We start from the raw sequence: 26,018 nt of genomic DNA on the forward strand, positions 1-26,018 counted from the left end.
TCTCTGCATGTATATTGTGCCATTGTTTGTTTGAGCCTTTCGAATTCCACTGCTTTCATAATCTCTTATCTGCCTTTTTTTCTCTCCATCACTTTTGGGTCTCATTTCTCCAGGCTGCTCTTTCTTCTTCTTTTGTTGACCTTTCATCTAGAACGCATTGTCCTTATACGCTTTATATGTGCTGAGAGCACAGGATGTGTGTGTGCTATGTGTCTTTACACGACTGAATGTTATTTGATATTGTTTGCATCTCATGGGTTTTTAAGTGTCTTCCGAGAACTTCCGAATATATATATATATATATATATATATATATATATATATATAAAGTAATTTTTTTCTGTTTTTTTTAAGCCCTACCCCAAACTGACCCACCTCAACAGGAAAGTGACATGTCTTCACTTGGTCCACCAACATCTTTGTCCATCAATCAGAGCTCCATTGGGCTTGTGTTAAGGTGGATGCTACCTTTTTTCCATCTGTCGTCTGTCAAGGGTTTTATTCTTGAGTCCAAGAGAGAAAGAGGGGAATGGTCTGTACTTGAAGATTTCATTGCAGCCAATCAAACAGAAATATTGGTTCAAGGGCTACTTAAGGTAAATCACACAATCTGATGCTATATTTTATATTCATTCATTTTCTTTGCTGCAGGAGCCAAAATGTGTTTTTATGACTTACTGTTGACATGGTAATAGTTTAACAGTAAAGAAATTGTTTTATAATTGAGACAGAGAAAAAAATTAATGGTTCAAAAATTCTATATTTAAGGAGTCTATTTCTCTTAATTATAAATCTCTCTTACTGAATGCAATTGTGCATTTATTTTTGTATACTATTTATTTATTATTCATATCTGATTTTAATTTGTTTTCTTTGCATGTAACTACCTGTTTGACATGTTCTAAAGTACTTTGAGCTACATACATTACATGAAAATGTGCTATAGAAATAACTTTTTGTAGATTATTCAGTTAAGATTGTTAATACATTTTTAATTGCAAAAATAATAAAAAAAAGTCATGTTTTGTTTCCTACAGAATTATAACTATGAGCTGCGTATGCTAACCATGGGTGATGATGCAATTAGTGAACCAAGTGAATCCATCAACATCTCAACTGTAGGTCAGTCAAGTTGTACTCCTGCCATAGGGAGATGCCTTCTTTCTGTTTGATTGCATTTTTTTCTAATGCACAGAAGCCAAAACAGCACCGCTTACCATTTTATAAAGTTAGCTACGTTTTAGTACCATCCATTTTTTTTAAGTTGTTTTTCATTTAGAGTCTCCTAATTTAAGTGATCTCCTCCTTTTCTTTTCCCTCCCATTGAGTTACTACTGGTACATTGCTGCTGTACAGGATGCAACATATACAGGGTGGGCCATTTATATGGATACACCTTAATAAAATGGAAATGGTTGGTGATATTAACTTCCTGTTTGTGGCACATTAGTATATGTGAGGGGGGGAAACTTTTCAAGATGGGTGGTGACCATGGTGGCCATTTGAAGTCGGTCATTTTGGATCCAACTTTTGTTTTTTCAATAGGAAGTGGGTCATGTGGCACATCAAACTTATTGGGAATTTCACAAGAAAAACAATGGTGTGCTTGGTTTTAACGAATTATTCTTTCATGAGTTATTTACAAGTTTCTGACCACTTATAAAATGTGTTCAATGTGCTGCCCATTGTGTTGGATTGTCAATGCAACCCTCTTCTCCCACTCTTCACACACTGATAGCAACACCGAGGAGAAATGCTAGCACAGGCTTCCAGTATCCGTAGTTTCAGGTGCTGCACATCTCGTATCTTCACAGCATAGACAATTGCCTTCAGATGACCCCAAAGATAAAAGTCTAAGGGGGTCAGATCGGGAGACCTTGGGGACCATTCAACTGGCCCACGACGACCAATCCACTTTCCAGGAAACTGTTCATCTAGGAATGCTCGGACCTGACACCCATAATGTGGTGGTGCACCATCTTGCTGGAAAAACTCAGGGAACATGCCAGCTTCAGTGCATAAAGAGGGAAACACATCATCATGTAGCAATTTCGCATATCCAGTGGCCTTGAGGTTTCCATTGATGAAGAATGGCCCCACTATCTTTGTACCCCATATACCACACCATACCATCAATTTTTTGTTCCAACAGTCTTGAGGGATCTATCCAATGTGGGTTAGTGTCAGACCAATAGCGGTGGTTTTGTTTGTTAACTTCACCATTCACATAAAAGTTTGCCTCATCACTGAACAAAATCTTCTGCGTAAACTGAGGGTCCTGTTCCAATTTTTGTTTTGCCCATTCTGCAAATTCAGTGCGCCGATCTGGGTCATCCTCATTAAAATGCTGCAGTAGCTGGAGTTTGTAAGGGTGCCATTTGTGAGTGGCTAATATCCCCCGAAGGGATGTTCGACTAATGCCACTCTCCAGTGACATGCGGCGAGTGCTACGCTGTGGGCTCTTGCTGAATGAAGCTAGGACAGCCACTGATGTTTCTTCATTAGTGACAGTTTTCATGCGTCCACATTTTGGCAAATCCAACACTGAACCAGTTTCACGAAACTTAGCAAGCAGTTTGCTAACTGTAGCATGGGAGATGGGTGGTCTCGTAGGGTGTCTTGCATTGAAATCTGCTGCAATGACCCGGTTACTGCGTTCACCAGACATCAACACAATTTCTATCCGCTCCTCACGTGTTAACCTCTGCGACATGTCAATGGCTGTAAACAAAGAGAAACTTGTAAATAACTCATGAAAGAATAAAGTTACGTTAAAACCAAGCACACCATTGTTTTTCTTGTGAAATTCCCAATAAGTTTGATGTGTCACATGACCCTATTGAAAAAACAAAAGTTGGATCCAAAATGGCCGACTTCAAAATGGCCACCATGGTCACCACCCATCTTGAAAAGTTTCCCCTCACATATACTAATGTGCCACAAACAGGAAGTTAATATCACCAACCATTCCCATTTTATTAAGGTGTATCCATATAAATGGACCACCCTGTACATAAGTGTACTTTTGATAATTCTGTTCATGAATTAACAAAATAAGCTACTAATTAAATTAATTAATAAAGGAAACCCAGGCATAAGAGAGAACAAAATTTACTACTACGTGTATTTCATCAGCTTACTCATGGAAATATTGAGTACTACTAATATTACTGTTATTAAATGGGAAACTTTTCAGAAAAGCAGAAGTCAAAATAAGCAGGTTTCTGATTGTATTCTTTAGGTTGATTCAACTTCAACTTGTTGATTACACTCATTTAATATTTATTCTTCAGTTTTGCAAAGCTCAGGCAATAAACAGAACACAATATAACCCTTAAATAAGAAGGAAGTGTCTACATCACAAATACAATTTTCTCAACTCATTTAATACTAAAGACAAGGTTCTTATCTTAATCTGAAAACCCAAATAGAATGTGTTTCTTGTTAATAAATACTAAAATGAAACATGTTTATGAAAAAATATTCACTCTGCTAGCTAAAATTAAAATCAAATGAATAATGTGTGAAAACTTGGAATAAAGAAAATAAAATAAAAAAACACTCTAGACTTAGTACATAATTTACAAGCAAGTGTGCAGTTGCTGCTGTATTTCAAACTGTGCTTCATAATATTAGCTTAGAGAAGAACATTTTGTTCCTTTTGTATGTGCAGATACCCCTCACTGCAGCTGCTATGATCTCTCCTTCAGCTGTCATATTCTGTGTCATTCTCAGTTATCAGTCAGTTTTTCCTTATAGAATGGAGAGTGAATAACAAAGCCTCATCACTTGTCACTGACTTACTGTGTGGTGTTCACTGGTCATAGTTGTGAGTGGCTGTTTCACCAAAATTAACAAAAAAGGCACTTAAAACATGGCTCCTCCTGTTCTTTTGGTAGGTTACATCAGAGCTTGCACCATAAGTTTGCATTTTACAGTGCACTGTGAAGGGAACAACTATTTTCTTCACTGGAATTGTAATTTTTGCATGTAAGATGGAATATAGAGCTGTAAGACAAATTAAGCGCGTTCATACTTGTACTTAAATTACGTGCCTGTGCTTGAGAATATCTGTAACAAAATATGGTATTTGGTAGAATAAACCTTTTCATGAATAAAAAGAATATTTTGTTAATGTGGAAGTAGTTTAGTAGTTAGTTTGTTTGCAAGCAGGGTTATAATGAAAGGTGGATAAAAAATAGACGGCAAGTTAAAAAAAGATAAGGGGGAATGAATGTTAAATAAACTTTTTGCGCTGAGCTTCTTTCTGGTGTTTGATTGTATAATTTATCCACTGCATTGTAATATTTTGAATAACATATTAGAAACTCCACTGTATAACATTTTCCATGTTAAACTATAGCTTTTTGAAGGATCTGTATCTTTAGCTCAAGCGATAAATGTTATTTTGCTGTGCACAGCTTAGAATTGAAGTTCAGTACAAACACTCGTCATCAAAAGTTCTGGTGACGCTAAAAATGAGTTTAAAGGTCCATACCGGCTGTATTGGTAAACTGTCTTTCTCTCTGTCACTGAATCCATTTCAAATACAAGAAAAAAGTTGTTAAGCTACCAGAAAACACTAGATGATATATTTTACTTCTATCTTGAGATAACTACTAATGAAAAGCTGTATTTATTTATTTTTAACAGGAACATTATGTAGCTGTCTGTTTAGCTTGAGGGTAGGTAGACCCTGCTGTTTGCAGTTTCCAGCATCCAGAACATCCAAGCATATGATCATCTCATTGATTTGAAGTATATATTTAAAAAAGTATTACACACAAGGCAAGAAAGGCACACACTGAAATTTATAAAGCCTGTGGTTAAGAATAGCACTGAGACTGTAAAAAAGTCAGACAGTATTTAAGGCAAATATAGATTTAGAAATTGGCATAGCTCTTCTCTGCTTAAGGTCATGTCACATTAGGTGACTTTCTCATAGCCCTCATTCACACAATCTTAGCGAGTTAAAGGCAGTCTGCCGCATGCTCCAGTGAAGGTTAGTCACTTTGTCTGTTACACCCAGTGATTTCACTCGAATTAGTTCAGTGCTCACCCAGAAAAAAGTCAAAGAAGTTAGACTGATGTACAGCGCACATAATGCAGCAACAAAGAAGAAGGAATGTGGCTGTTTTGAGCCTCATGTCTGGTAGAAATCTCATATTTTACATACTGTAACAGAATGGAAAAAAGTAAAAGGGGATGAGATTGTAGCTGAACTTGCTGTACTTGTTAAGGCTTCGTACAGCACTGGCTGTGCCAGGTAGCCTGCTATCGTCCGTTACAAAACACAAGCACGCCTCTGCTAGAAAGTCCTCGCTCAGTGACTAAATTTGACATGTCCAGCAATTTTCATTCATGTAAATTAACATGGTCCGACAAACAAGATCAATGACCGCTGTTGTCACAAATTTGACATACCTTATTGCTAAAGTTGTGTACTACGACATTTGCTTTAAACATTTGTCAGACAACTATGCTGTTTCCTCCCTAAGTTACAGCCTGGATTAAATTTGCATTACTGATGATTGACTTGTTGAGTGCTGCAGAAAAACCTTCCTTTGAAGGACAACATTCCATTTCAGCCCTGCAGAGTTTACCTCACCACTCACCTGTGTTATTACTGTACATGAGGTATGCAGAAAAGTTTCACAAGAAATGGCTATTAACAAAAAAATAAATCCGCACCACGATGGGTGATCACAATGTACTAGTCAGCTGTGGATCAACAAGACTGTAAACTATCCTGTAATAAGTTGCCTGACACTGTTATTCATTTACCAAGCTTTCTTATCATATCTCCAACAGTGATTGCTTGCTTATGCAACCTGATACTAGAGCATCATGGGTGAGCAGTCCTATAAGAAGATGCTGGTCAGCTAGCCATAAGACAATGGGCTGAGTAGCTAGGGAAGTTACTGTAGTTTTGAGGAGCTTGTGCAATGAGGAATTTTCATAATGGATATTCTCAAACCAACCTAATCTAATTCAGTGTTGTTCTGAAGATTATTATGGTAGCTTTTTTTCCTCTGTCAGCTAAGGATTTGAATAGTAAAGCATGGAGGAGCTTGGAAATTAACACATCTTTCTCAAATCTGCCTTGTCAGGTTCAGGGCCACTGCTAGACAGAGCTTATCGTGTTAGCATTGCATGCAAAGCAGAAATCGGTACTAGACGGGTTATCAGTCTATCACAAAGGCCAGTCATATGACACACCTATACTGTCATTCAGATGGAGCCAATTTAGAGTTAACCATCTAATCTAACAAGTGTATGTTTGGATTGGGCCATGAAGCAGAGGGTTACCTAGAGAGAAACCCACACAGACCAAGAGAAAAAGTTGCAAGCACTGCACAGACACAGATTGACTGTGGGTTTTAAACCCAAAACAGTGAACGTATAAGGCAGCAGTGCTAACCACTGGTCCAAGGTGCCAGAGCTAGGAGGGAGCATACCAAGTTTTAACAAGTACCCCGAAAAGCAGCTTTATGCATCCAATAAAATTGGAGTATGTGGATAACAATGAAACAAAAGGTATTATAGAATAATTACAGCATTTTCACAATTGCTAGTTGGCAGCTAAAGTATTGCATCTATTGTCCATTCAAGTATGTATTTTTCTGTAGAATTAGTTTATTGAAGTGAAAAGAAATGTATTAATATTTTTAACTTTTGTTTGTTTTTTTGAAGGACTGGACATGTACCCCTCCCGGACAACTTTGTCTGAACTCCTTCCTGAGCCACTGCTAGCTGGTGTCATTGGTGGAACGTGCTTCTTGCTTGTCGCAGTTGTTTTGTCCATAGTGACAGCCTGTGCCATGAATCGGCGCAGAGAGAGACGCCGGAGAAAACGGAGAGATGGTAAAGATTCTTTCTTAGATTATGTTCAATGTGTTTGAATTTTTAATTTTGACAGATTGCTGCATTTTTGTTTGCAAGGAATTTGGCCTGCAGTAAAGGAATGATGTATCAGTTGCATTTGCCATGTTGCCGAAGTTGCTTTACAGTTTTTCTTTTAATTTTGATCATTTTGTGACCTCTCCCCTCATGACCTTACAGATCTCCCACTCGCATTTCAGAAGAGCCTGTCTCCACAGTAAGTGCCATCCCATCACAGAACCTCATGTCCTCTCTTTCTGTTAAATCAGCATAATAAACTAAAATCGTGTGCAGTAGAATTTCAGTGCCAAAAATATTAAGGACGTTTCAGGAAAAAATTATAAACTTTACCCACAGCTGAATGGACCTGTTAGATAAACTGGTCAAGTGTTTAGTCAAATATAATGTTATAGGTTCTTAGATTTACGTAACATTAATCAGTGCATAAAACAATGGTGAACTCTTCATTCTCATGACAAAGTCGATTCCTACACCGTAATAATGAAAATTGATTGGACAGGAGAAAGTCTGTGAATATGAAGAATAGATGGCTGGTAATTGATGAGTGTTGCCAACAAAGAGTCATGGAGTAGGAAAGAGTGGAAAAGTAAAAGTTATCACATACAAAAATCTTTGAAAGAACCACTCTGGCATGGTGGTGGTTTAAGAGCTGTTCCCTGTGGCCATAATGATCAAGAAATGAATTTAAGAGTTCAGAGTTCAAGCAGCAGCCTGTTTGTTATAAATATATTTGCTGTAGTTTTATAAGGCTACATTGAAAGCTTTGTGGTTGTGTTATTTCTCATTTTGGTGCTCAGTTACAATAATATAAAGTCACATTAATGTTTTAAGTTGATTATTACAGTAGTGGTAACCAAAACTGTACCTGGAGAAGTAATATACAACTGTGAAAGTGTAACAAATCAAACAACAAACCACAGAAGATACATGGCCTGACCGACGTGATGCCACTGCGAAAGCATAAAATGTGGATTAAGACTAGAATTAATATCACCAAATTAAATATTCCTATAACAAAGATGCAGCAGATTCACTCAAATTAAAATATGTAGCAGTGACTAGACTAATAATTTCAAGCTGGGATGGATTGTGACCTTAAATGCACGATCTTTTCTAGATCAATTGTGCTAATTTTTTGAGATGCTTTATGACAGGGATTGTGTACCCTTTGGTAATGTCCTGAAGGATTTAAAAAAAGAGATGATGATAAAACATTGGGGGCCTCACGTATAAAGCCTTGCATAGTATTTATACTAAAACATGGAGTACAGACAAAACTAGATGTGTGTACACGCAAAAAAAAAAATTCAGATTCATAAAACTGTGCTTAAGCAAAGTTCCACACACTTCCCCTTTATAAATATGAATCAACGTGAATTTTAAAGCACATGCACATTTTTTTTCTCAGGCCCCTGGAGAAAGAGTATCTGAGAGAGACAGACAGCTGAATCAAGTGAGTGAATGTAATTGCTGTGGGTGAAAGCTGCTGGTATTGGTTGTCTTAGTAGAATTCCCTGCCATTATAACAGCTGAGATGTTCAAACAGAAGTTCGGAGACTTGAAAAAAAGCATTATTTTTGTAAAATTATGAACATGCTTGAATAAGGGAAGGAATGAACGTGCAGCACTGATTGCTGTCCATTTCTGTCAAAGCTTACCAGTCCTGTTCACCTAATTTCTCCTGATATAAGCTGATTGTCACAGAAATACCATATAACTGAAATAAGAAACTGAAATGACTTTGAAGGAATGATGGATAAGATTGGTCAGCAGTACAGTTTTCATGCTGTGACACAAGTTGGTAAGCAATGATTTTATTTTAGCATAGAGCAAATTTTAAAATTCTGTAAGTACATAATAGAGTCATATATCTGAGCAAATTAAATATCAGATACAGTCACTGTCACTTTACTCATGATTATGGATCACATGTGATCTGTTATCCACAACTTTGAGATCTATTGTTCTTTCCAGTTTTACTACAACTAACAGGTGTTTCTTACTGTAACTATTACAGTAACAGACAGATCCACACTACAGCAGAAAGATTTGTGAACTTTGAAATGATTAAAGACATCTGTGTTCTTAAATGAATCACTCTTAGAATCAAACCTCCTTTGCCTTCACTGTCATAAGCACAAAGTAACCATTAGTGTGATAGGGTACATAAGCACCAATCAGCTTTAAACCATTGCTTCCAGCTTGATTAATACCTATATTGGATAAAATATCCATTTTTAATTTACAGTTACAAAATGATGTTAATAGATCTATTGTGTGTAGGTTCATTCTGTAGCATTGTGCAATCTGCTACAAGAGATTTCTCTGAAACTCTCTTGTGCTTTTTAACTTTTTGCCTACTTTATGGATTTTGTCTTTGCCTCATGTTTTAGGTACTTTTCTTAGCACCTGAATACCAGACAGAATGCTAGACAGAAATAAAGCTCAGTGCTCAGCACACCAGGCAGTGCAGCCCTTGGTTGGAGTGCAGGTCAGAATGAGGGACATGATGTAATAAAATACAATATAACGACTATTTTTTAGCAACATCAGTAATTCAAAAGAGTAGTCAAAGATAAGCCAGCGGGTGGTCAAACACAAAATAGCAGGGCAGGAAGAAGCAGCGGTACCAAAAATGTGAGACAAAGACAAAAGCCAAAAAGCACAATAATGAAAATATAAGAACACTAGGAGAGCTTTACAATGTTAAAGATAAAAGCCTCATTCAGTCTCCGTCTTTTATTTCTCTTACCCTTCCAATCAGGTGAATTCTCCTTGTAACAGGCAATGAGAGAAACAACAAAGCAAAGACTATACTTAGGGTTGGAGCCCCAGCCAAATACTGATTATAAGAGGTTGGATTCTGTGTTCCATTATATTGATGTAACTAGTAGTGTGTATGCCTAATAATTAAGCAAGTTTTGAATGTGTAAAGTTACGTTTTGAATGAGTATAAAATTAACAAAATGACCTTAGCAGTAAATAGTTAAAGGGCACTGAAGTTCTGCTGTAACCGATTGTCTTTTCTGAAGTTATGATAGGTTTTCTGTTCTAATATTAGTTTACCTAGTTTGTAGGTTTGGCTGTTTTCAACAATGTAATAGATTCATTTTAGTACACTTTGGTCTGACTTTTTAATCCAATCATAACCATAATGATTTCGCCAGGTGCTGTAGTTGGATTGGTTCATCAATTTCGTCTCTGGTTTTTCCTCTTGACAGAGCTGGCTCGTTTGCTGACAGCCCAGACAGCATCATGAAGTTCAAACTTCGCCCCTTTCTCTTTGGCAGTGCCTCAGATTATGCTTCTCTTGAGAAGAGCGGCAAAACCAGCCAGGAACCGCAGAAACGACAGCTACTCTGCAATCCACTACCCAAATACACTCTTTTTGAGAGTCACTTGGGTGGCATGTCTTCTCCAACCTCTCCCATCGAACCCATTTCTAGAGGTCCTGATGGTAGGTTTATTGTGCAGCCAGAATGCATATCTCCTCCGGAGGTGAAGAAAAATCTGATAAAGGATTTTCCACAGCTCAATGGGACTTCAGCCACTGAGGCTGATTTTGACAATGAACAATTTGAAGTAATATCTAAAAAGTCTTCAAAAGACTGCTCCTATGACTGCAGCAGTGTGGAGCAAATCAAACCTGGTCATGTAGAGAAGAGTATCAACTGCTTGACAACGAATGAAAAGGACTTTTTTTCCTTTCCTGTAAGCAAACTCGAAAACAGTTTTGATAGTAGAGAAAGCTATAGTTCTTGGGCTAAAGAACAAGTCAGATATTCTCAGCACAACGGTGGTTTGTACACCAGAGAGGAGCAGAATACAGAGAGAGATTGGAGGAAGTATGCAGTAACATATGAGGCTGAGAAACAGGGTAAAGACATAAAAAGAAGTTGCTTAAATGACACAGAAATTAATACAAAAAAACACCGTTCAACCAAAAGTGACAGCCTTCGCTATGCATATGAAGATCAGTATACAACTGAGGGGGATCTATCACAAAGTACACAGGGTAGGATTGTGGATTTTGAAAATTCTCTGAGAAGACAAACAAATAAAGACTTCTGTAAGGGTTATGTACCATTTAGTATATCCCGTGAAGAAGCAGCTTTGCAGAAAGACAGACTACAGTATCTGCCTGGTGCAGAATCTCAGAATGTTATAACCAAGGACATTGCAATGCTTGATTCAAACTATTGTTCACCTCATCCATCAAAAACACTTTGGTTCCACCAGTCTTCACAGCTAAAGAAAGAAAAATACAGCTCTGAAGAATCAGGGGAGAAGGAAAAAGCTGCCATGTTCAATCACACTTCTTTAACAAGAGGGGATGCCAAACTGACCAGAAGAGAGATGGAAGAAAAAGCACCAGAGAAGAATCCAGTGGACCGGGAGAGGCGTATAACAAATGCTAGTATCTTAGTCTCTGAGATGGAAAAAGAAAGTGACCAGAAAAGAGAGAAAGACAGCTTGAATACATATTTTAAACATGCTAAAGAGAGAGATTCAGAGAAGAGAAAAGACAGAATCCTTAGTCATCAGCAGAGCCCAGAGGGAACAAAAGAGCAGGACAAGCAACTTGAAGAAGCAATATGGCAACCACAATCAGTGTTGTTAAGGTCCAAGAGCCGTTCCTCTGCACTTAATGCTCAAAAGCACAGCTTTCGCAGGGGCTGCTATTTTGGTAACACAAGCAGCCCTTTGAGCCACACCTCCTCTGCCTCCTACATCCAATGGGATGTCAGTCCTGTAACATCTGTAACCAATCTGCTGCCAGTAGAAAGAAACCCATTTGTATGGAATGACTGTAAAGGGGCTAAACATGGGGTTAAACATGCAGCCTCTGAATGTTTTCTTTCTCCAAACAATGCCAGCTCGTCTCTATTCTCTGGTGATTTAAAAGAGACAAAAGCAGTATACCCAGAGAAACTGGGGTGCACAAAAAGAGAAAATGATACAGGGAGCAGGGAAATGGATGACAAGATTTTGAGGCAGTCCCTACAGGCGGCTGAAGAGCAAATCCACACTGACGAAGGAGAAGAAGCAAGTGACGGGGAAGCAGATGTACATTCCTTAGATTCAACAGTTATATGCAGGGCAGAAGTGTTTGAAGGAGAAGAGAAAGAGGTGACAAATAGGGATGAATATTTGTGTAATGCTACAGCCATAGCTATGAATGAAAATGGAGGAAGAGTAAATGAAGGTAATAACTACTCCTCTGCTGGTGGAAAATCTGAAACTTCCTTTCAGTTTAATTCCAGTAAAACGGAGAAGATGGGTATGGATACAGTAAAGGTTGAAAAAATAGCAAATAACACTGCTGAAGAAAAGAGCACTCAGAATGGAGCAAGATCTAAGCAGCCAACATCAGAAAGTAAGGATAATGTTCAGCTAGAAAGTGAGGTTGAGATGAAGAGCAGTGACCACTGTGTAACCACAGCACTCTTATCCACCAGTATTGAAAAAGAAGGTGTCCGTGCCCGTTCTAGAAAAAGTGAAAAATATGAATTCAATGACAGTTCAGCTGGCTTGTCTTCTGTGACTTTCTTTCAGGACAATGATGGAGAAGATGAGCAGTCTAATTTGTCTATATGCAAATCTCCTGTTACATTGAAAACCGGAATGCTGAATCGAAAATCCCCATCACCAGTCAATACTTCACAGCAGCATTCCTTGTCTTTGCTGTATACAAGCAGCATTTTGGAATATTTGAGTTTACCAGGTTTTATTGAAATGAGTGTTGATGAACCCATGGATCAAACTGAAGTCACAGACACAGATGTTTGTGCCCCAGAGTCAAAGGACAAGAATGAAGCCAGTTCAGGAATGAAACATTCACAGGAATCTTTAGAAACATGCAAAGCATCACACTCATGCCAAAAGCAGCAAGGCTTTTCAAATGGCACATCTGGTTTAGCCTCAGAAGTTACGTTGAACTTGAGTGACTTTCATACTTCATTGGCTCAGAAACCTGACCTTACTATAGATACTCCTGGATTTGAAATAGAGACAAAACATACCCCAGATTTGGGGTTGGGTGAACATAGAGCATATAAAAGTTCTGAAAATGACTTATCAGTGAGCATGGATTTGGTTAAAAAAGAACTGCAGGCCTCACAAGAGACACTTGGAAGTTCTTTAGCTGGAAAGCCAGGAAACATCTCCAGGAGGATTGATCTAAAGAGCCCTCCAGAACCTCTCAAAGACAGAAATGTTCATGTAGCTCCAAAACCTGACAACTTATTTAAACATAAACCAGATCTTATTAAGAGCCTGGACTGTAAAAGAGCCAATTTTTCTTATCAACGTCAGCCATGCCCTAGGCCTTTCCTAAACCAGTCTCAAGTTTTAGAAGGTTCAGCTTCTGAATCTCATGGTTCTGAGCAATTCCTTAGAAAATCTCATAGTTTAGGAGCTCAGTGGTGGAAGCAGTGTGAAAGCACAAGGCCTTCCACCTCTCAGAGCTGTGGATATTTACTACAGCACACTCGTGATTATAGTCGAAATGCTCTGGAAAAATCGGGTTCATCTCCAAAAGGAAAGTCCAGCTCAGAAACTCTCCAGGTGAATACTTGGAAACATTCTGCACTGACATTGCCCAGATCAACAGGGCCTAGTCAGTTAATGAAAAACATGTCCGCCTCAAGGTTGATGGATGTTGAAAGTTCAAACACACTATCTTGTGAAAGAGCCAAGTGGATGAGACCAAAGCAAAATGCCTCAGGAGAAACAAGTGGGAAAACAGAATTTCTGAGACCACCTGAACTTAAAAAGGGACCACTAAGGGCTTATTTGCCAAGAGGATACAGCTGGCCATCACCCTATCATTGTTCCATTGGATTTAGGACACCAGTACATGAAACAAGCAAAGTGGATGAAACTGAGAGGGAAACTGATGTATTAATTAAAGACTTGAAAGATGTGAAAGAAGCCAGAGCAAGCATTGCCAGTCAGAGCAGTGGACGAGGAAGCATGGGCACATCTTTTTCTCATTCACTCCCCCGAGGTTCCCTTTCTCTTTCTCCTTCTTTACCTGGCTCTCCTGAAACTACTCAGTGTACAGACAATGAGACAGAGAATGAGTCTCACAAGGCAATGGTAGTGGACAGCAACGTGCTGGAGAACAGGACTCAAAAAAGGTAATTTTTATATAGAACAAGAGAAAGATGGTAGGACTTAAGGACATCTCAATCTGACCTTTTTGTAGGCTGTAAAAGTTTAATACAAATGTCTAAAGATTATTGATTCTATTATCTGCTTGTTGGCAAATGTCATTTTCAGGTTTAACAGTAATGGTGTCTAAAAGATATACAATGAGCAGCATCCTACATTAGTAAGATTTGCTTGGCTGGGTTGTTAATCATTTGAACTGAAATCAGAATTCATTTGATTTAATTCTTGCATATTAATTTAATTTCCATCCGTCCATCCATTATCCAACCCACTATATCCTAACTACAGGGTCACGGGGGTCTGCTGGAGCCAATCCCAGCCAACACAGGGTGCAAGGCAGGAAGCAAACCCCAGGCAGGGTGCCAGCCTACCACATGGCACACACACACACTAGGGACAATTTAGGATCGCCAATCCACCTAACCTGCATGTCTTTGGACTGTGGGAGGAAACTGGAGCACCCGGAGGAAACCCACACAGACACGGGGAGAACATGCAAACTCCACGCACGGAGGACCCGGGGAGCGAACCCGGGTCTCCTAACTGTGAGGCATAAGCGCTACTGTGCTGCCAGCATAATTCCCTTTATTATCTATTTATAATATTTAATACCAGTGTACAGGAAGGAGAAATTGTAATGCATATGTTTGGCATTTTTCAAGCCAATGTTATTTTTTCACAGACATGGTATGTATGCATTTTCCACATGAATCTGTATTCCAATTTCCAGTGATTTTTATAAATTTTAAAAAATATCTTGCCCGTACTGGAGCTTTATATTGGACTTAATGGGGTACAGGTATAGCCATATAGCCAAGGCAGCTGAGTATTGATCTGCATCTTGCAATTACACACACATTGTAAAATAGCTTTTTTGAGAAAAAAATATTTTGAGGTTCTGCCGTTTTAAAAGAAAACAAACTGTGCACTACCTCGGCAGATATAGACTTTAGCTAACCTTTCCCTTCCCAGAGGAGTAGTTTCTTCCAAATTGGATCAATTCACAGTAAACTGTTCATGCCACATGGTTGGTTTTTGTTCTGGTTTATGTCTGTATTTATGTGTAAACTCGAGCAAACAGATAATGTATTCTTACTTTAAGAAAAATAGTACCAGGAATTAATGATAAAATGGTTATTTGCACATCCCTTTTTGTTGTCACAAATGTGTCGGAAGCATGTAAGGCATGTTGTCTTTTATTAAACTTAAAGAGGATATATTCAGTAAGTTTGAAGCTTTTATTTTTCAGTGGTGCTTCATTCTCTATTGCCTCTATTGTAAAGCACCGGTGCAAGATGTATATATTTTAAATTTATAGAAACTACTGGACTTTGGAATACAATTTGGTGTGGCAAATGCATATATGTTATATTTGTGATGAAATAACTTCAACTTGAAAAAATACCAAACTTCTCCTTTAAAAAAGAAATCCCTTAGTGAAAATCAGTGTCCAATCTTTAATTTTTAAAGGGCTATAAAGTAAAAAAAATATTGATATCCGAGGATGTAATTAGTGAAGAAGAATCTTCACTTTATGATAAGAAAAACCTTGAATCTTTCAAATATCTTTATTGGTTCAGGAGATATTTGAGATCTCATAAAGGCTTCCAAATGCTAAAAATTGTGACAGTTGCCATCTCTGAAGTGGGTTAGGGTTAGGGTGCAGGGAGCAGCATTTTGTTATAATTATTTCTGGACATCAGTCAATTAAGATTTTTAAAAAATGATACAAGCAACTTTTTTCAAAATTGGATGAATCTTAATAGAATGATCCCTATTAAGACAGGGTGCTTATTTCTTAGACAAGTATTTCCTGTGTGACTGACTACTTGTTATTTGCTTACCAGGAAATCAAATGAATGTTTATGTTGAGATTACAGAAGACTAATAGAAAGCTCAGTATTTTTTTTTTTTTTACATATATTTATATAATGTTTTATTGTGTTTTATTTATATAATGTTTTATTGTGTTTTAGATAGGGTTTCATGGGAAATATGTTACCCTCCTAAAATCTTCATTATTGTTGCAAAAAATAATTTTATCATAGGCTCTTTCTTCTTGAACATGTGAACTTACAATACAAATATAGACTGGATCAAAATGTGTGAGGGTCACAGAGGTTATAAAAGACAACCGAGAACGAGACACTTTATAAACCAACTGTTTTTCTTTTTCACTTAAATACTGTTGGGGAATAAAATGGTTTTGATGTAATTTGTCTTGATTTTGGCCTTACAAAAGCTGCCATTCCAACTATACGTCTGCTGTCCACTGTACATTTCTCTTCTTTACTTGTTTTAAGACTGCAGTAGACATTCAGCTGCCTTGGTGTAATCATGGACAGTGACCTAAACTTTAATTTGCACATTAACCTGATTAGTAGCACTGCATTTTTAAATTTGAGGTAAAAGTCTGACCTCTAATATAATTGAAGGTGCTGACATTTTAATTCCTTTTTATGTTTTAAGACAAATAGTTTGCTGTAGTGCTCTCCTAAAAGGACTATCAAAGAAAACCTCAGTCAGTTGCAATTAGCTGAGAATGCAGCAGCCAGAATCTTAACACTAGAATCCCTGAAGCCTGTGAAAATGTTTGTAATGCCGGGGCACCTTAATTTTACTCACACCTCCTCATCACTGCGTTAATTGTTTTGTAGATGTATCAATCGGCCTTGGGAAGCCAGCCTGCTATTCTGTCCCCCACCAAAGCAACTGGAGTCAGACCCAAAATTCTCACAGCTGAAGTAAGTTTATCTGGGAGTGAAGCATCTGGAATTGTATAAGTAAATAATATATTATTTGAAATACATACATTTCATGTGTGTTCCCTGTCTACAGCAATCTGTGTAAATGTAGGACGACATTTCGTTGAACATGAAACTAAAGCAGACATTTTTTTCATATGTTATACTAATAATGACAAATTGTTGACGTGAAGTCTGCAGTGTGTGAAGACTGAAGTCCAAATATCAAATAAACACTTTCATAAAAGGTATAACAAAACAAGTGTGTTTTTTCTTTTTCTTTGGTTTTATTCTTGAATAATTGTTCAGTTTACATGTTGCTGTCAATGTGTGCAAATGGAAACCCAGTGGTGGGCTGCTTTTATTTTTTATTATATAATAAAAACATACTTTTCATTTAAGTATGTAACAAATCAACGAAAGAAGTGTGCTTTTATTCAAGAATAAAACTGAATAAAACACAATTAAAAAAGCAGCATAATAAAACTGAATTAAAAACCGAATTAAAAATTCCGCACATAAAACCACACTTGTTTTGTTATACTACGTCTTTTATTCGAAAACTAACAGTGCCAGGTGGAGTGGAGTGTGAACATGACTGAGAGTACAAAATCAAAAAAAAAAAAAAAAGGCTTTTACAAGTATGATAACTGTGCACATTCTTGAATAAAAAGAAAAAAAGCAAAAAATGTCATCCTACATTTACACAGATCATTATGGACGTTATGAAACACACATGAAATGTATGTATTTCAGATAACAATATATTATTTTCTTGTACAATTCCAGACACCTCACTCTCAGGTAAACAGACTTCATCTGTGCTTGACTTCAGCTGCCTTGGTGTGGGATGGGATAGCAGACTGTGTGTCTGTGGTCGATTGACACGTTTGCAAAACAGAGGCGATACTGGTGCACAATTAACACAGTGATGAGAAGGTGGGAGTAAAATTAAGGTGGCCTGGTATTACAAGATTTTTGCAGGCTTCAGGGATTCTAGTGTTAACCAGAAAAATTAAATTTGTACACATCTCACCAGTTTAACATCATTACATTGGTTACCAATCATCCTTTAGAACTGACTTTAAAATACTACTAATGATTTATAAAGCCTTACATAATCTTATTCCTTCCTTTATTTTGGAATGCCTGCACCCCAACTGTCCAAGTCATAACCTTAGATCTTCTCACCTACAGTAAGATATTGCTTATTATTCCACAAGCTAAGCGTGAAGGAAGTGATGGTGGCCTTTTGCTGTTAGGCACCAAAAATCTGGAATACTTTACCATTTAAAATATGCCAGGATGACAATTCTGTTTAAAAAAAAACAAACAAAAAAAACTAATAAATACTTTCTTAGCTTGTCTTTTTTTCATAGCTACATATATGACTACTTAGTAAATGTGGTCTGAAGCATTTCAAAAACTGAAAAACAACAACTTTTACAATCCTTGAGTCATAACATACTGATTGGTAAAGCACAAGAAATGACATGATTTAACACAAATGCAGATGTGAGCCACATAAAGTGAGATCAACCATAGATTGCCACTAATCTAGTATCTTTTTATTAATATCTGTGCCCGCGGTGGTCAAACCTCCTCCATGAGTGTCAAGTTCTCATCAGTATGATTTATCTTTTGACTCTTGTTTGATAGTACCCATCAAACTTGGTATAGTCCGTACATTGTTTGAAATTTTGAGATTTAATTTATCTTGTCCCATCCATTTTCTGATTTACTTATCCAGTTTAGCAGTGGAAAGACCTGTTTGTAATCCCAAAAACTAGGGGGAAACCAACCTTGGATGGGACATTAGCTCTTCAGTCACACCAAGTCAGTTTATGTTTAATAGGGATTTTTTTTTATCATAACCACAGGCTTGCTATCATCAGTTGGACGATGTCAACAAGGACACCTCTGCAGTTAGCTATTTAAATCACCATCCCTACTTTATGCACAACCATCATGAGGCATTTGATAAAAATGTCAGACTAAGTGAACAAGTTGTTCCCCACCAAATTTAAAATTCTTTTACTGTTGTCTCCAGCTGTGATGTACAGCTGACCCATTGACACTAAATGTTCATTATTTTATGAAAAATGTGTTGGTATTAGCAAGATTAATATGCAAGTCTGATCACTTAACTTTATTCTTTATAGACGTGATACTTCAGTAGATGAAAGCTATGAGTGGGACTCAACTGAATTTTCTGTTGAATCAGACATTCTTGAAGCTTTGAAAATATACAAAGGCAATAGCAGAAGAGAAGAACGAGTCCAAGAGAGAAGGAAAGAGCGTCCCCGATCTACCATTGCACTGAGAGAGCTGGAAAGTAAAGGTGAGTAAGTTAACAACTTTTAGTCATTCGGCATGATTATACAGGGATCCTTACTGTTCCTGTTGGTATTAATTAGCTGTGTACAACAAAATTAAGCAGTGTTCATCATTGCCACCTTACGAACTAGAATTCAATGGGGAATAGCTTAAAAAATGGAATCTGCATGTTCACTGTGAATCTGACTCAGTGTTTCTTCAGGAAACCTGAGATTAGACCTTCAGTCCAAATACTGCTTAAATGTCTGTTCATCCCCCAATTGTACATGTGTAAATTATATTAATTTTTCATTATAAAGTACCTTTAGCCTTGTTCACAAGTTGAGGATAGAGTGCCAAGCTTTGTTTTAATAGATCAAATTTGTGAAAAGTGTTCATTTCAGTTGCTTTAACTATATTGGGGCATTAATGTATCAAATTATTTCATGTGATTTGGAAGAGTTACAATTTTTATAAGTACATATTGAGAAATCTACTGTATTTTCTGCGTGTTGTTGAAGGTGCAGTATCTGTATTGAATGCAAAAATCTTCTTTTTTAAAGAAACAAAAACCAAAACCAATATCAGATCATCATGTTGTCTGAGAGCGTTCTTTCCTTGTTGTTTTAGGTCTGCTCAGTCCATTGGCCTCAGGTAGTTCATCTACGTACAGGGTCCCTGTGCACTCCTTGAGTGAGGCTCGTTTCAATGCACTGAGGCTTGAATTTCAGGAATACCGCAAGGCACAGGAAGCCGAATGTAAGACAGCATCTGACCAGGAAGCCACACTTCTATGAGACCCAGGTGTGTTTAAACAGCTGAGTAATTTTAAAGTTTTTTTTCCCCCTTTTATCTTTTGTCTAGTACTGTATTATTGCAATTTATTGTGATCTTTTGAGTCTGTGCAAGACTAATCTTTTATCCCAGTTTATGACCTAAAGATGGTGAAGACAGATAAGATGATCAGTATTAACTTTATAAAAGGAAGTGGTGAAATTTAAAAGCTATTTACAAGACAGTACTTCAGAACAGTTATTCCTGAACATACTGTATCTTTTACTTCTATTTATTACATCATGTTAATTTTTAATATCTCTTTTCACAAGTCACATACAGTTCTCTACATGCATGCACTTGTAGCATTCATGCTGATATGATATTTAACAATTGCTTCATCCTTTATATATCTTTTGATCTGATTGGGTATAACTATGTTTCATGAATAGAACTTACACCTTATTGAAAATAGTGTGAGCCTTGTGTTGCTCTTTCTCCTCTTTTTACTACAGTTTTTACTTCTACCAGCCAAATTACTGTAGAAAGAAGGATGTATCCAAGAAAGGTAATGTAGTAAATCTCCTGTGGATTACATTAGACAACAAAGGAGATCTTGATATGCCATTCGTATTAAAACATTAATAGTTTCCCATTAGAATAGCTTTTACAAAGACAACAAATCTCACAGCCAAACATTCGAAAAAGTCATTTTATTCAATAGAGAGAAAGAAATGAAATTCAATCTCGGGCAGTTATATGTTGCGTTGTCACAATGAAAGTCCAAACACGGAATCAAAATTCAATGTGATATTGATGAAAATGTAATTCAAAAAATAGTTTAGCAGTAAACTAGGTACAAAACCCAACACACGTTTATTCATATTTAACTATTATTTACTGAGCACACAACCCCAAAACTCTCCCAAAGTCCAGGCCTCAACAATGCCTTTTCCTTCTTCAGGCCGCCTCCTTTCCTCTCCTCCCAAGCTCCATCTTTCTCCGCTCCCGACTCAAGCCATTGAATGGAGGGAGGCGGCCCCTTTTATACACACCCGGATGTACTCCAGGTGCCTCCTAATTAGCTTCCGGTGGCAATCTCAAGTGTGGCGGAAGTACCGGCTGCGCACCTGGAAGCACTCCGGGTGTCCCTGGTCGTCTCATCCCCCAAGCCCTTCCTGTTGTGGCAGAAGTGCTGAGGGCCAGGGCTCCTCAGGCATTGGGGCGCCCCCTGGTGGTGACCACGGGCCCCTTTAGGGTTGAGCTTCTAAGCTGTGTTCCTGTGGTCCCCAAAGCCATCAGGGCGGTCGCCCCCTTGAGGTCTGGAGGAGACATAATCCCTCCTCCGGTCCTTCCGGGCATCCTGGCTCGGTGCAATTCCTAGCCACTTGCCACAGTATATTATATGTGTCAAAAAAAGGTTTGGGGCAGTCACCCGTATATTGGTATTCTGGCTGCAAAGTTGCAAAATGTATGACAGCACTGATGTGCACAAAACCGAGTCCAAAACAGAATATAGGGAATAGGGAAAAGGTGGATGCTTTTAAAGGAAAACACAGGAAGTGAAGTCAGAGGGGTCGGACTCATAGGGGTCTTTAGCCATAGGCTCGAGCCACGACATGACATCCCAGGGGCCGGAGCCGGCAAGGACTTCTTCCATAGGCTCAGACCCGGAAGTGATGTCAGGAGGGCCAGGTGGAATCTCCCGTGAATCGGTCTGCAGAAAGGGGAGAAGAAAGAGTCAGTGCACTCTGCCACATCCCGGTCTGATTTGGAATTGCCCTTACTCAAACCCTTTAGCTACCTCCCATGTGCACGTGTGTGACAGTGTGTATATATAATATATATGTATATGTATATATTTGAATCAAGCAGATAATGCAATCAACATGACCCAGAATCTCAAAGGTGCGTTTCCAGCATCTTGTAGAATCCATGCCACAAAGAATTCATACTGTGTGAGAGCAAAAGGAGGGGCCCTACCCAGTATTAGTATAATGTTCCTCATAATTTGCCCTGTGTAGTATTTTATGACTTTCCTTTCTATTTGCAATCCTCCAGAGAATGATTTGGTGCCACTTTATGCATATGGTTGCATACAGTGTCCAAAGTGTGGCTTGCCTAGGATAGATGTGGCTGCATTTTTTAGTTTTCATGAAATTTGAAACATTTGTACTTCCTGCCTCTCAAAGTCCTATGACATGAAAGAGAAGATATCCCCTCAAGATTCTTGTTTGCCTGTTATTCTGCACGCATTCTGCATGTCATGTTGTCTTTCCTACTTATTTCTTGTACTTCATACAAATGTTCACCTTTATATGGGAAGATTAGCAAAGCTGAAAGAAAATGCAATCCCAATTGAAATGCCATGTAAGAAGATAACTGGCAAGCTACAAAGGTGCTCCTGGAATGAGAAGATATGGGTGAACCTGGTTACTTGCAGGTTGGGAAGTGCATACTTAGACAGCTACTGAGAAAGTGATGATAAACTGTGGTGAGTCTGGGCGATTGGAGTCTTTTAAGGTTCTCTCACTCCTCACATACTTTTCATATATTTGTGCTGCATTTGAAATGCAGCGAGGGTGCTGGGATATCATTTTTGCTGAACATGTGGGTACTCAGCCCATGCTATTAGTCCCATCAGTAACGACTGAGAGGGTCTACGTTTGCTTTTAGCAGTGCCTGGTCCAGAATCAAGGAGGGTTTTCCCTGTGGAACCTTCGTAGCTCATTCAGCTGTGACTAGGTAATCTGTGTGGTTATATTTAAAATGTCTTGCGTAGCACTTTTTATATATCATTTTTGCAATTAGTACAATTGTTTGACATTATAAAAAAATTGCCATTTTCCTCATGTTAGGATTTTAACATTCTTAATGCCGTGGTTCATGGAATGCACCTTTCACATTATTTTCTATTGTGTTTTGTTTCTAGCAGACCACAAGACCAAGACAGATCAACATTCAACCCTTCAGCCAGTTACTGGACCCTAAGGAGAAACCCGCTGAGTGCAATAAACCAGAGCTGGAAAGACAAATCAGCTGGAATAAGAGCCTAGTCATTTTCAGGTTATTATTTGTACCAAAAATCAACAGCCCTGAGACCAAATTGCTCACATTAAGGGGAAAATTCTTCAAAAGCTATTAAATAGCAAGTGGGTCTTATGAATCAGTTCCTTTATGCAGGTGTAATAATGAAAGATGGACAAAATCCTGTCGCCAGCTGGAATGAAAAAGAAAGGGTGGAGGACTTCTCATGAAACACAGGAAGGATCAACGCCTTTCAGACAGCATCACACATTTTTGAAGAGCAGAGGATACGGCTAGAGGTTTTGGATGGTCAGCCCATGTATGTTTTGCTTTTGCACTATGAACTTGTCACATTTCAGAGTCTTGAGCACTGCTTTTACAAATAATTTAGTGGGGAAGTGACTGGAATTCAAGGCCAGGTACATGAATGTAGGACATGAAAAGATGCCAATGTCTACCCACTTCAAGGACGTTTTCCCCTTTATGAAGTTAGTTGCTTATGGTTTACTTCTGAGTTCAATTTGGGGGAACGTGTGATTGGCTGTTTTCGAGTGCAGCTTTATTTTTATTTTTTTTTTGCGCAAGTCAAACTTGAAGTAGAAGGGGATTCATTGTATTCCCTCATACTGTATATGGTATATTTGTACAACGCCATCCAGTTATTTTTGTTTTTGTGTTGTAATGTTGTCTACTGATCTTTGGCTTTCACTGAGACAAGATGGAAGCTTGTCTGAAAGTGAGCCAAGTTGTTCAGCTGTGGTGATATTCTGCACTGTACATACTTCACTGGGATGTTTGTGTGGACAGGTTAGATCCACGAGACACTTGGCCACTTCCCTGGCTTTCACATTTTAAGGCTATAGCGAGTAGGTAGGAATTTAACAATTGGCACTTATTTATTTGCTGGTTCCTGTTCACGATTCTGGGAGTATACAAATATGTGGTGTCAAATGGTTTGGGACAACTGAAAATATTTCACAGTGTGGGTTACGGAAATGGTAACATTCCTAAAACTTTCCTTCATAGAAGTCTTCACTTTCTTTCATAAGATCTATAAGCTGCTGTTCTTTAAAATGACATCTAAAACATTACAGTACGTTTAAACTGAAAATAACTCAGAAAAGCACAATTATTAGTCATTTGATTCATCCATTCAGTGAGGTGAAACCTGTTCTGGCAGCATCAGGTGCAAGGTGGGACTCAGCCCCTGTGTGGGGGGCTTGCTCATGTACTGTATGCTGGGACAGAGCTGTGTCACCCCTAAAACGGGAGAACATGCAGGAAACTGATGTGAACGAGGGGAGAATGTGCAGACTACACACAGACACGCCTCGCAATCCTCCAGTCATCCAATTGACGCCATTTGCAGGATGATGAGGGACTGTTGGCTGCCCCAGTAAAGGTTAAAGCAATCGTAATGCGCACCAAAATGTTTGATTCAGTTTTCAGTTCACTTAAAATGCAAGCAGTTTAATTCTCAGCTTTGTTTCTTCTTCCATTTTTATTTTCCTAAGTACAGGGCAAGTCTGTATGGACTGAACGTGAATGATGGTGAGGTCGGTGTGTCATTTTAAACAGACTCTCATCCAGAACTTTCAGGTGCCCACAACCTTGAAAAGGAGATACTGGGGTCAGGAAATGGATGGATGCAAATAAGAAAAAGGATTCTGAATATCTGAACCTGACACTGTGTTTGTACTGGAAAGGATCTTCAAACTCAGTATTGAGTTTAATGTAATCATATGCCCTTCTAATTCTATGCATCTCTTTAACTTTTAATACCTGTTTAATTTAATGGCTGTACATTTTGTAAATACTCAATTTGTATGTGTGTGTGTGTGTGTTTTTTACGAGGTTTTGCTCATTATTGATTGTTCTTGATTTACACGTGTTCTGTAGCTTTATACAGTCTGCCACTTGCCCTACAGGATTACAGCGTGTTCCGGTACTCAGTGCTTCATTTGAAAAGGTTTACTAGTGCGATCATCTAGGCACCATCTCTGACATGACGTGCTATTGCGCACTCATCTTTGCTGTGCGTCTCTGCAATTAAAGTCGTTTCCTAATGGACTGCTACTGCTTAAGAAGCAGAATGAATGTGAATTGATTTTTTTTTTGTGTATATATATAACAGAGTACAATATTTTTATTTGATTATCTTTTTTGATCTTTATTTTATGTACCGTTATGGTCTACGCTCACCCAGTATTCACGTACCAGTTTGCGGCGACTTTTCCATAAATCAAAACCTTCACACTTTGATGAGTTTGAGAGACATTTTATTCAAAGAAATTACACACCTTGGGAGCTCAAGCATCTTTTGGTTAATTTCAATGCACTGATTTTATTTTTATGTTTTATTTTGCTTTTAAATCCCATATCTGAGCAGGACCAGCTCAGCTCGTCTTTGTCAGACTTGGTTGCACTCCCAGTGGTGTGTGGAGCTCCTCTTCTGCATCATGGCAGTGCTCAGCATGGAGAATGCTGGCCAGGTTTTATTTGGACTCCTTTCAAAACTTAACAGATGTGTTCCATTATTTGATAAATGGGGACTATATTATTTTTTTATATACAAATATTCTTTTTGTACCAAATTCTTAAATTACAACACAGGTTTTGAACAAAGATTTTGAAGTGTGAATTTGTTTAAATTGTTTGTTAAAATTGTAATAAACTTTACTAAAAAACAAAATCCAGATGTTGCGTATTATTAATGTTTGAAACCCCTTTGATATGTCATGTGTAACGGAATGTTTTCTTGTGATTATAGTGGTAACAGTAAAATTGAACTGCACAATCAGGTTTAGATGTGAGCTTCCTTGCTTTCCGTGGTAAAGACGAGGACTTCAGACCTGCATTTTCATCTGACCAGGTATGTTCTTCTTTGTGTCATTTTTAAAACTTCCCATTAGTGCCTTGGCAATTGAAAAGAGTGAGTTACTTGGACCACTGTCTGTTTGCAAGTTCTCCATGAGTTGGCGGGTCCTAATGATGTAGTAACTGGGCAGTTTTCACTACAGTACTGACGTGTCCTTTAGGAACCCCTTGTTGGTTGTATAGCAGCATTGTGCACAGGGT

General features: G+C 38.1%; 1 protein-coding gene across 3 annotated transcripts in view; it reads left to right on the forward strand.

The window, feature by feature from the left end:
- Positions 1-23,042, forward strand: part of LOC120539534 — a 155,907-nt gene extending 132,865 nt beyond the window's left edge. The window contains exons 15-22 of one of the 3 annotated variants that reach the window (XM_039769684.1): positions 355-596; positions 1,038-1,122; positions 6,694-6,864; positions 7,063-7,099; positions 10,125-14,045; positions 18,986-19,164; positions 19,770-19,943; positions 22,846-23,042. In XM_039769684.1, coding sequence (XP_039625618.1) covers positions 355-596; positions 1,038-1,122; positions 6,694-6,864; positions 7,063-7,099; positions 10,125-14,045; positions 18,986-19,164; positions 19,770-19,936 — 4,802 coding nt within the window. In that variant the 3' untranslated portion in view covers positions 19,937-19,943; positions 22,846-23,042. Of the gene's footprint in view, positions 1-354; positions 597-1,037; positions 1,123-6,693; positions 6,865-7,062; positions 7,100-10,124; positions 14,046-18,985; positions 19,165-19,769; positions 19,944-22,845 lie in introns of those variants that run through there. The other 2 variants (XM_039769685.1, XM_039769686.1) reach the window with 2 other exon arrangements.
- The last annotated feature ends 2,976 nt before the right edge of the window (positions 23,043-26,018 follow it).

This window comes from Polypterus senegalus, chromosome 11, assembly GCF_016835505.1.
Source record: "Polypterus senegalus isolate Bchr_013 chromosome 11, ASM1683550v1, whole genome shotgun sequence".
Taxonomy (NCBI): domain Eukaryota; kingdom Metazoa; phylum Chordata; class Cladistia; order Polypteriformes; family Polypteridae; genus Polypterus; species Polypterus senegalus.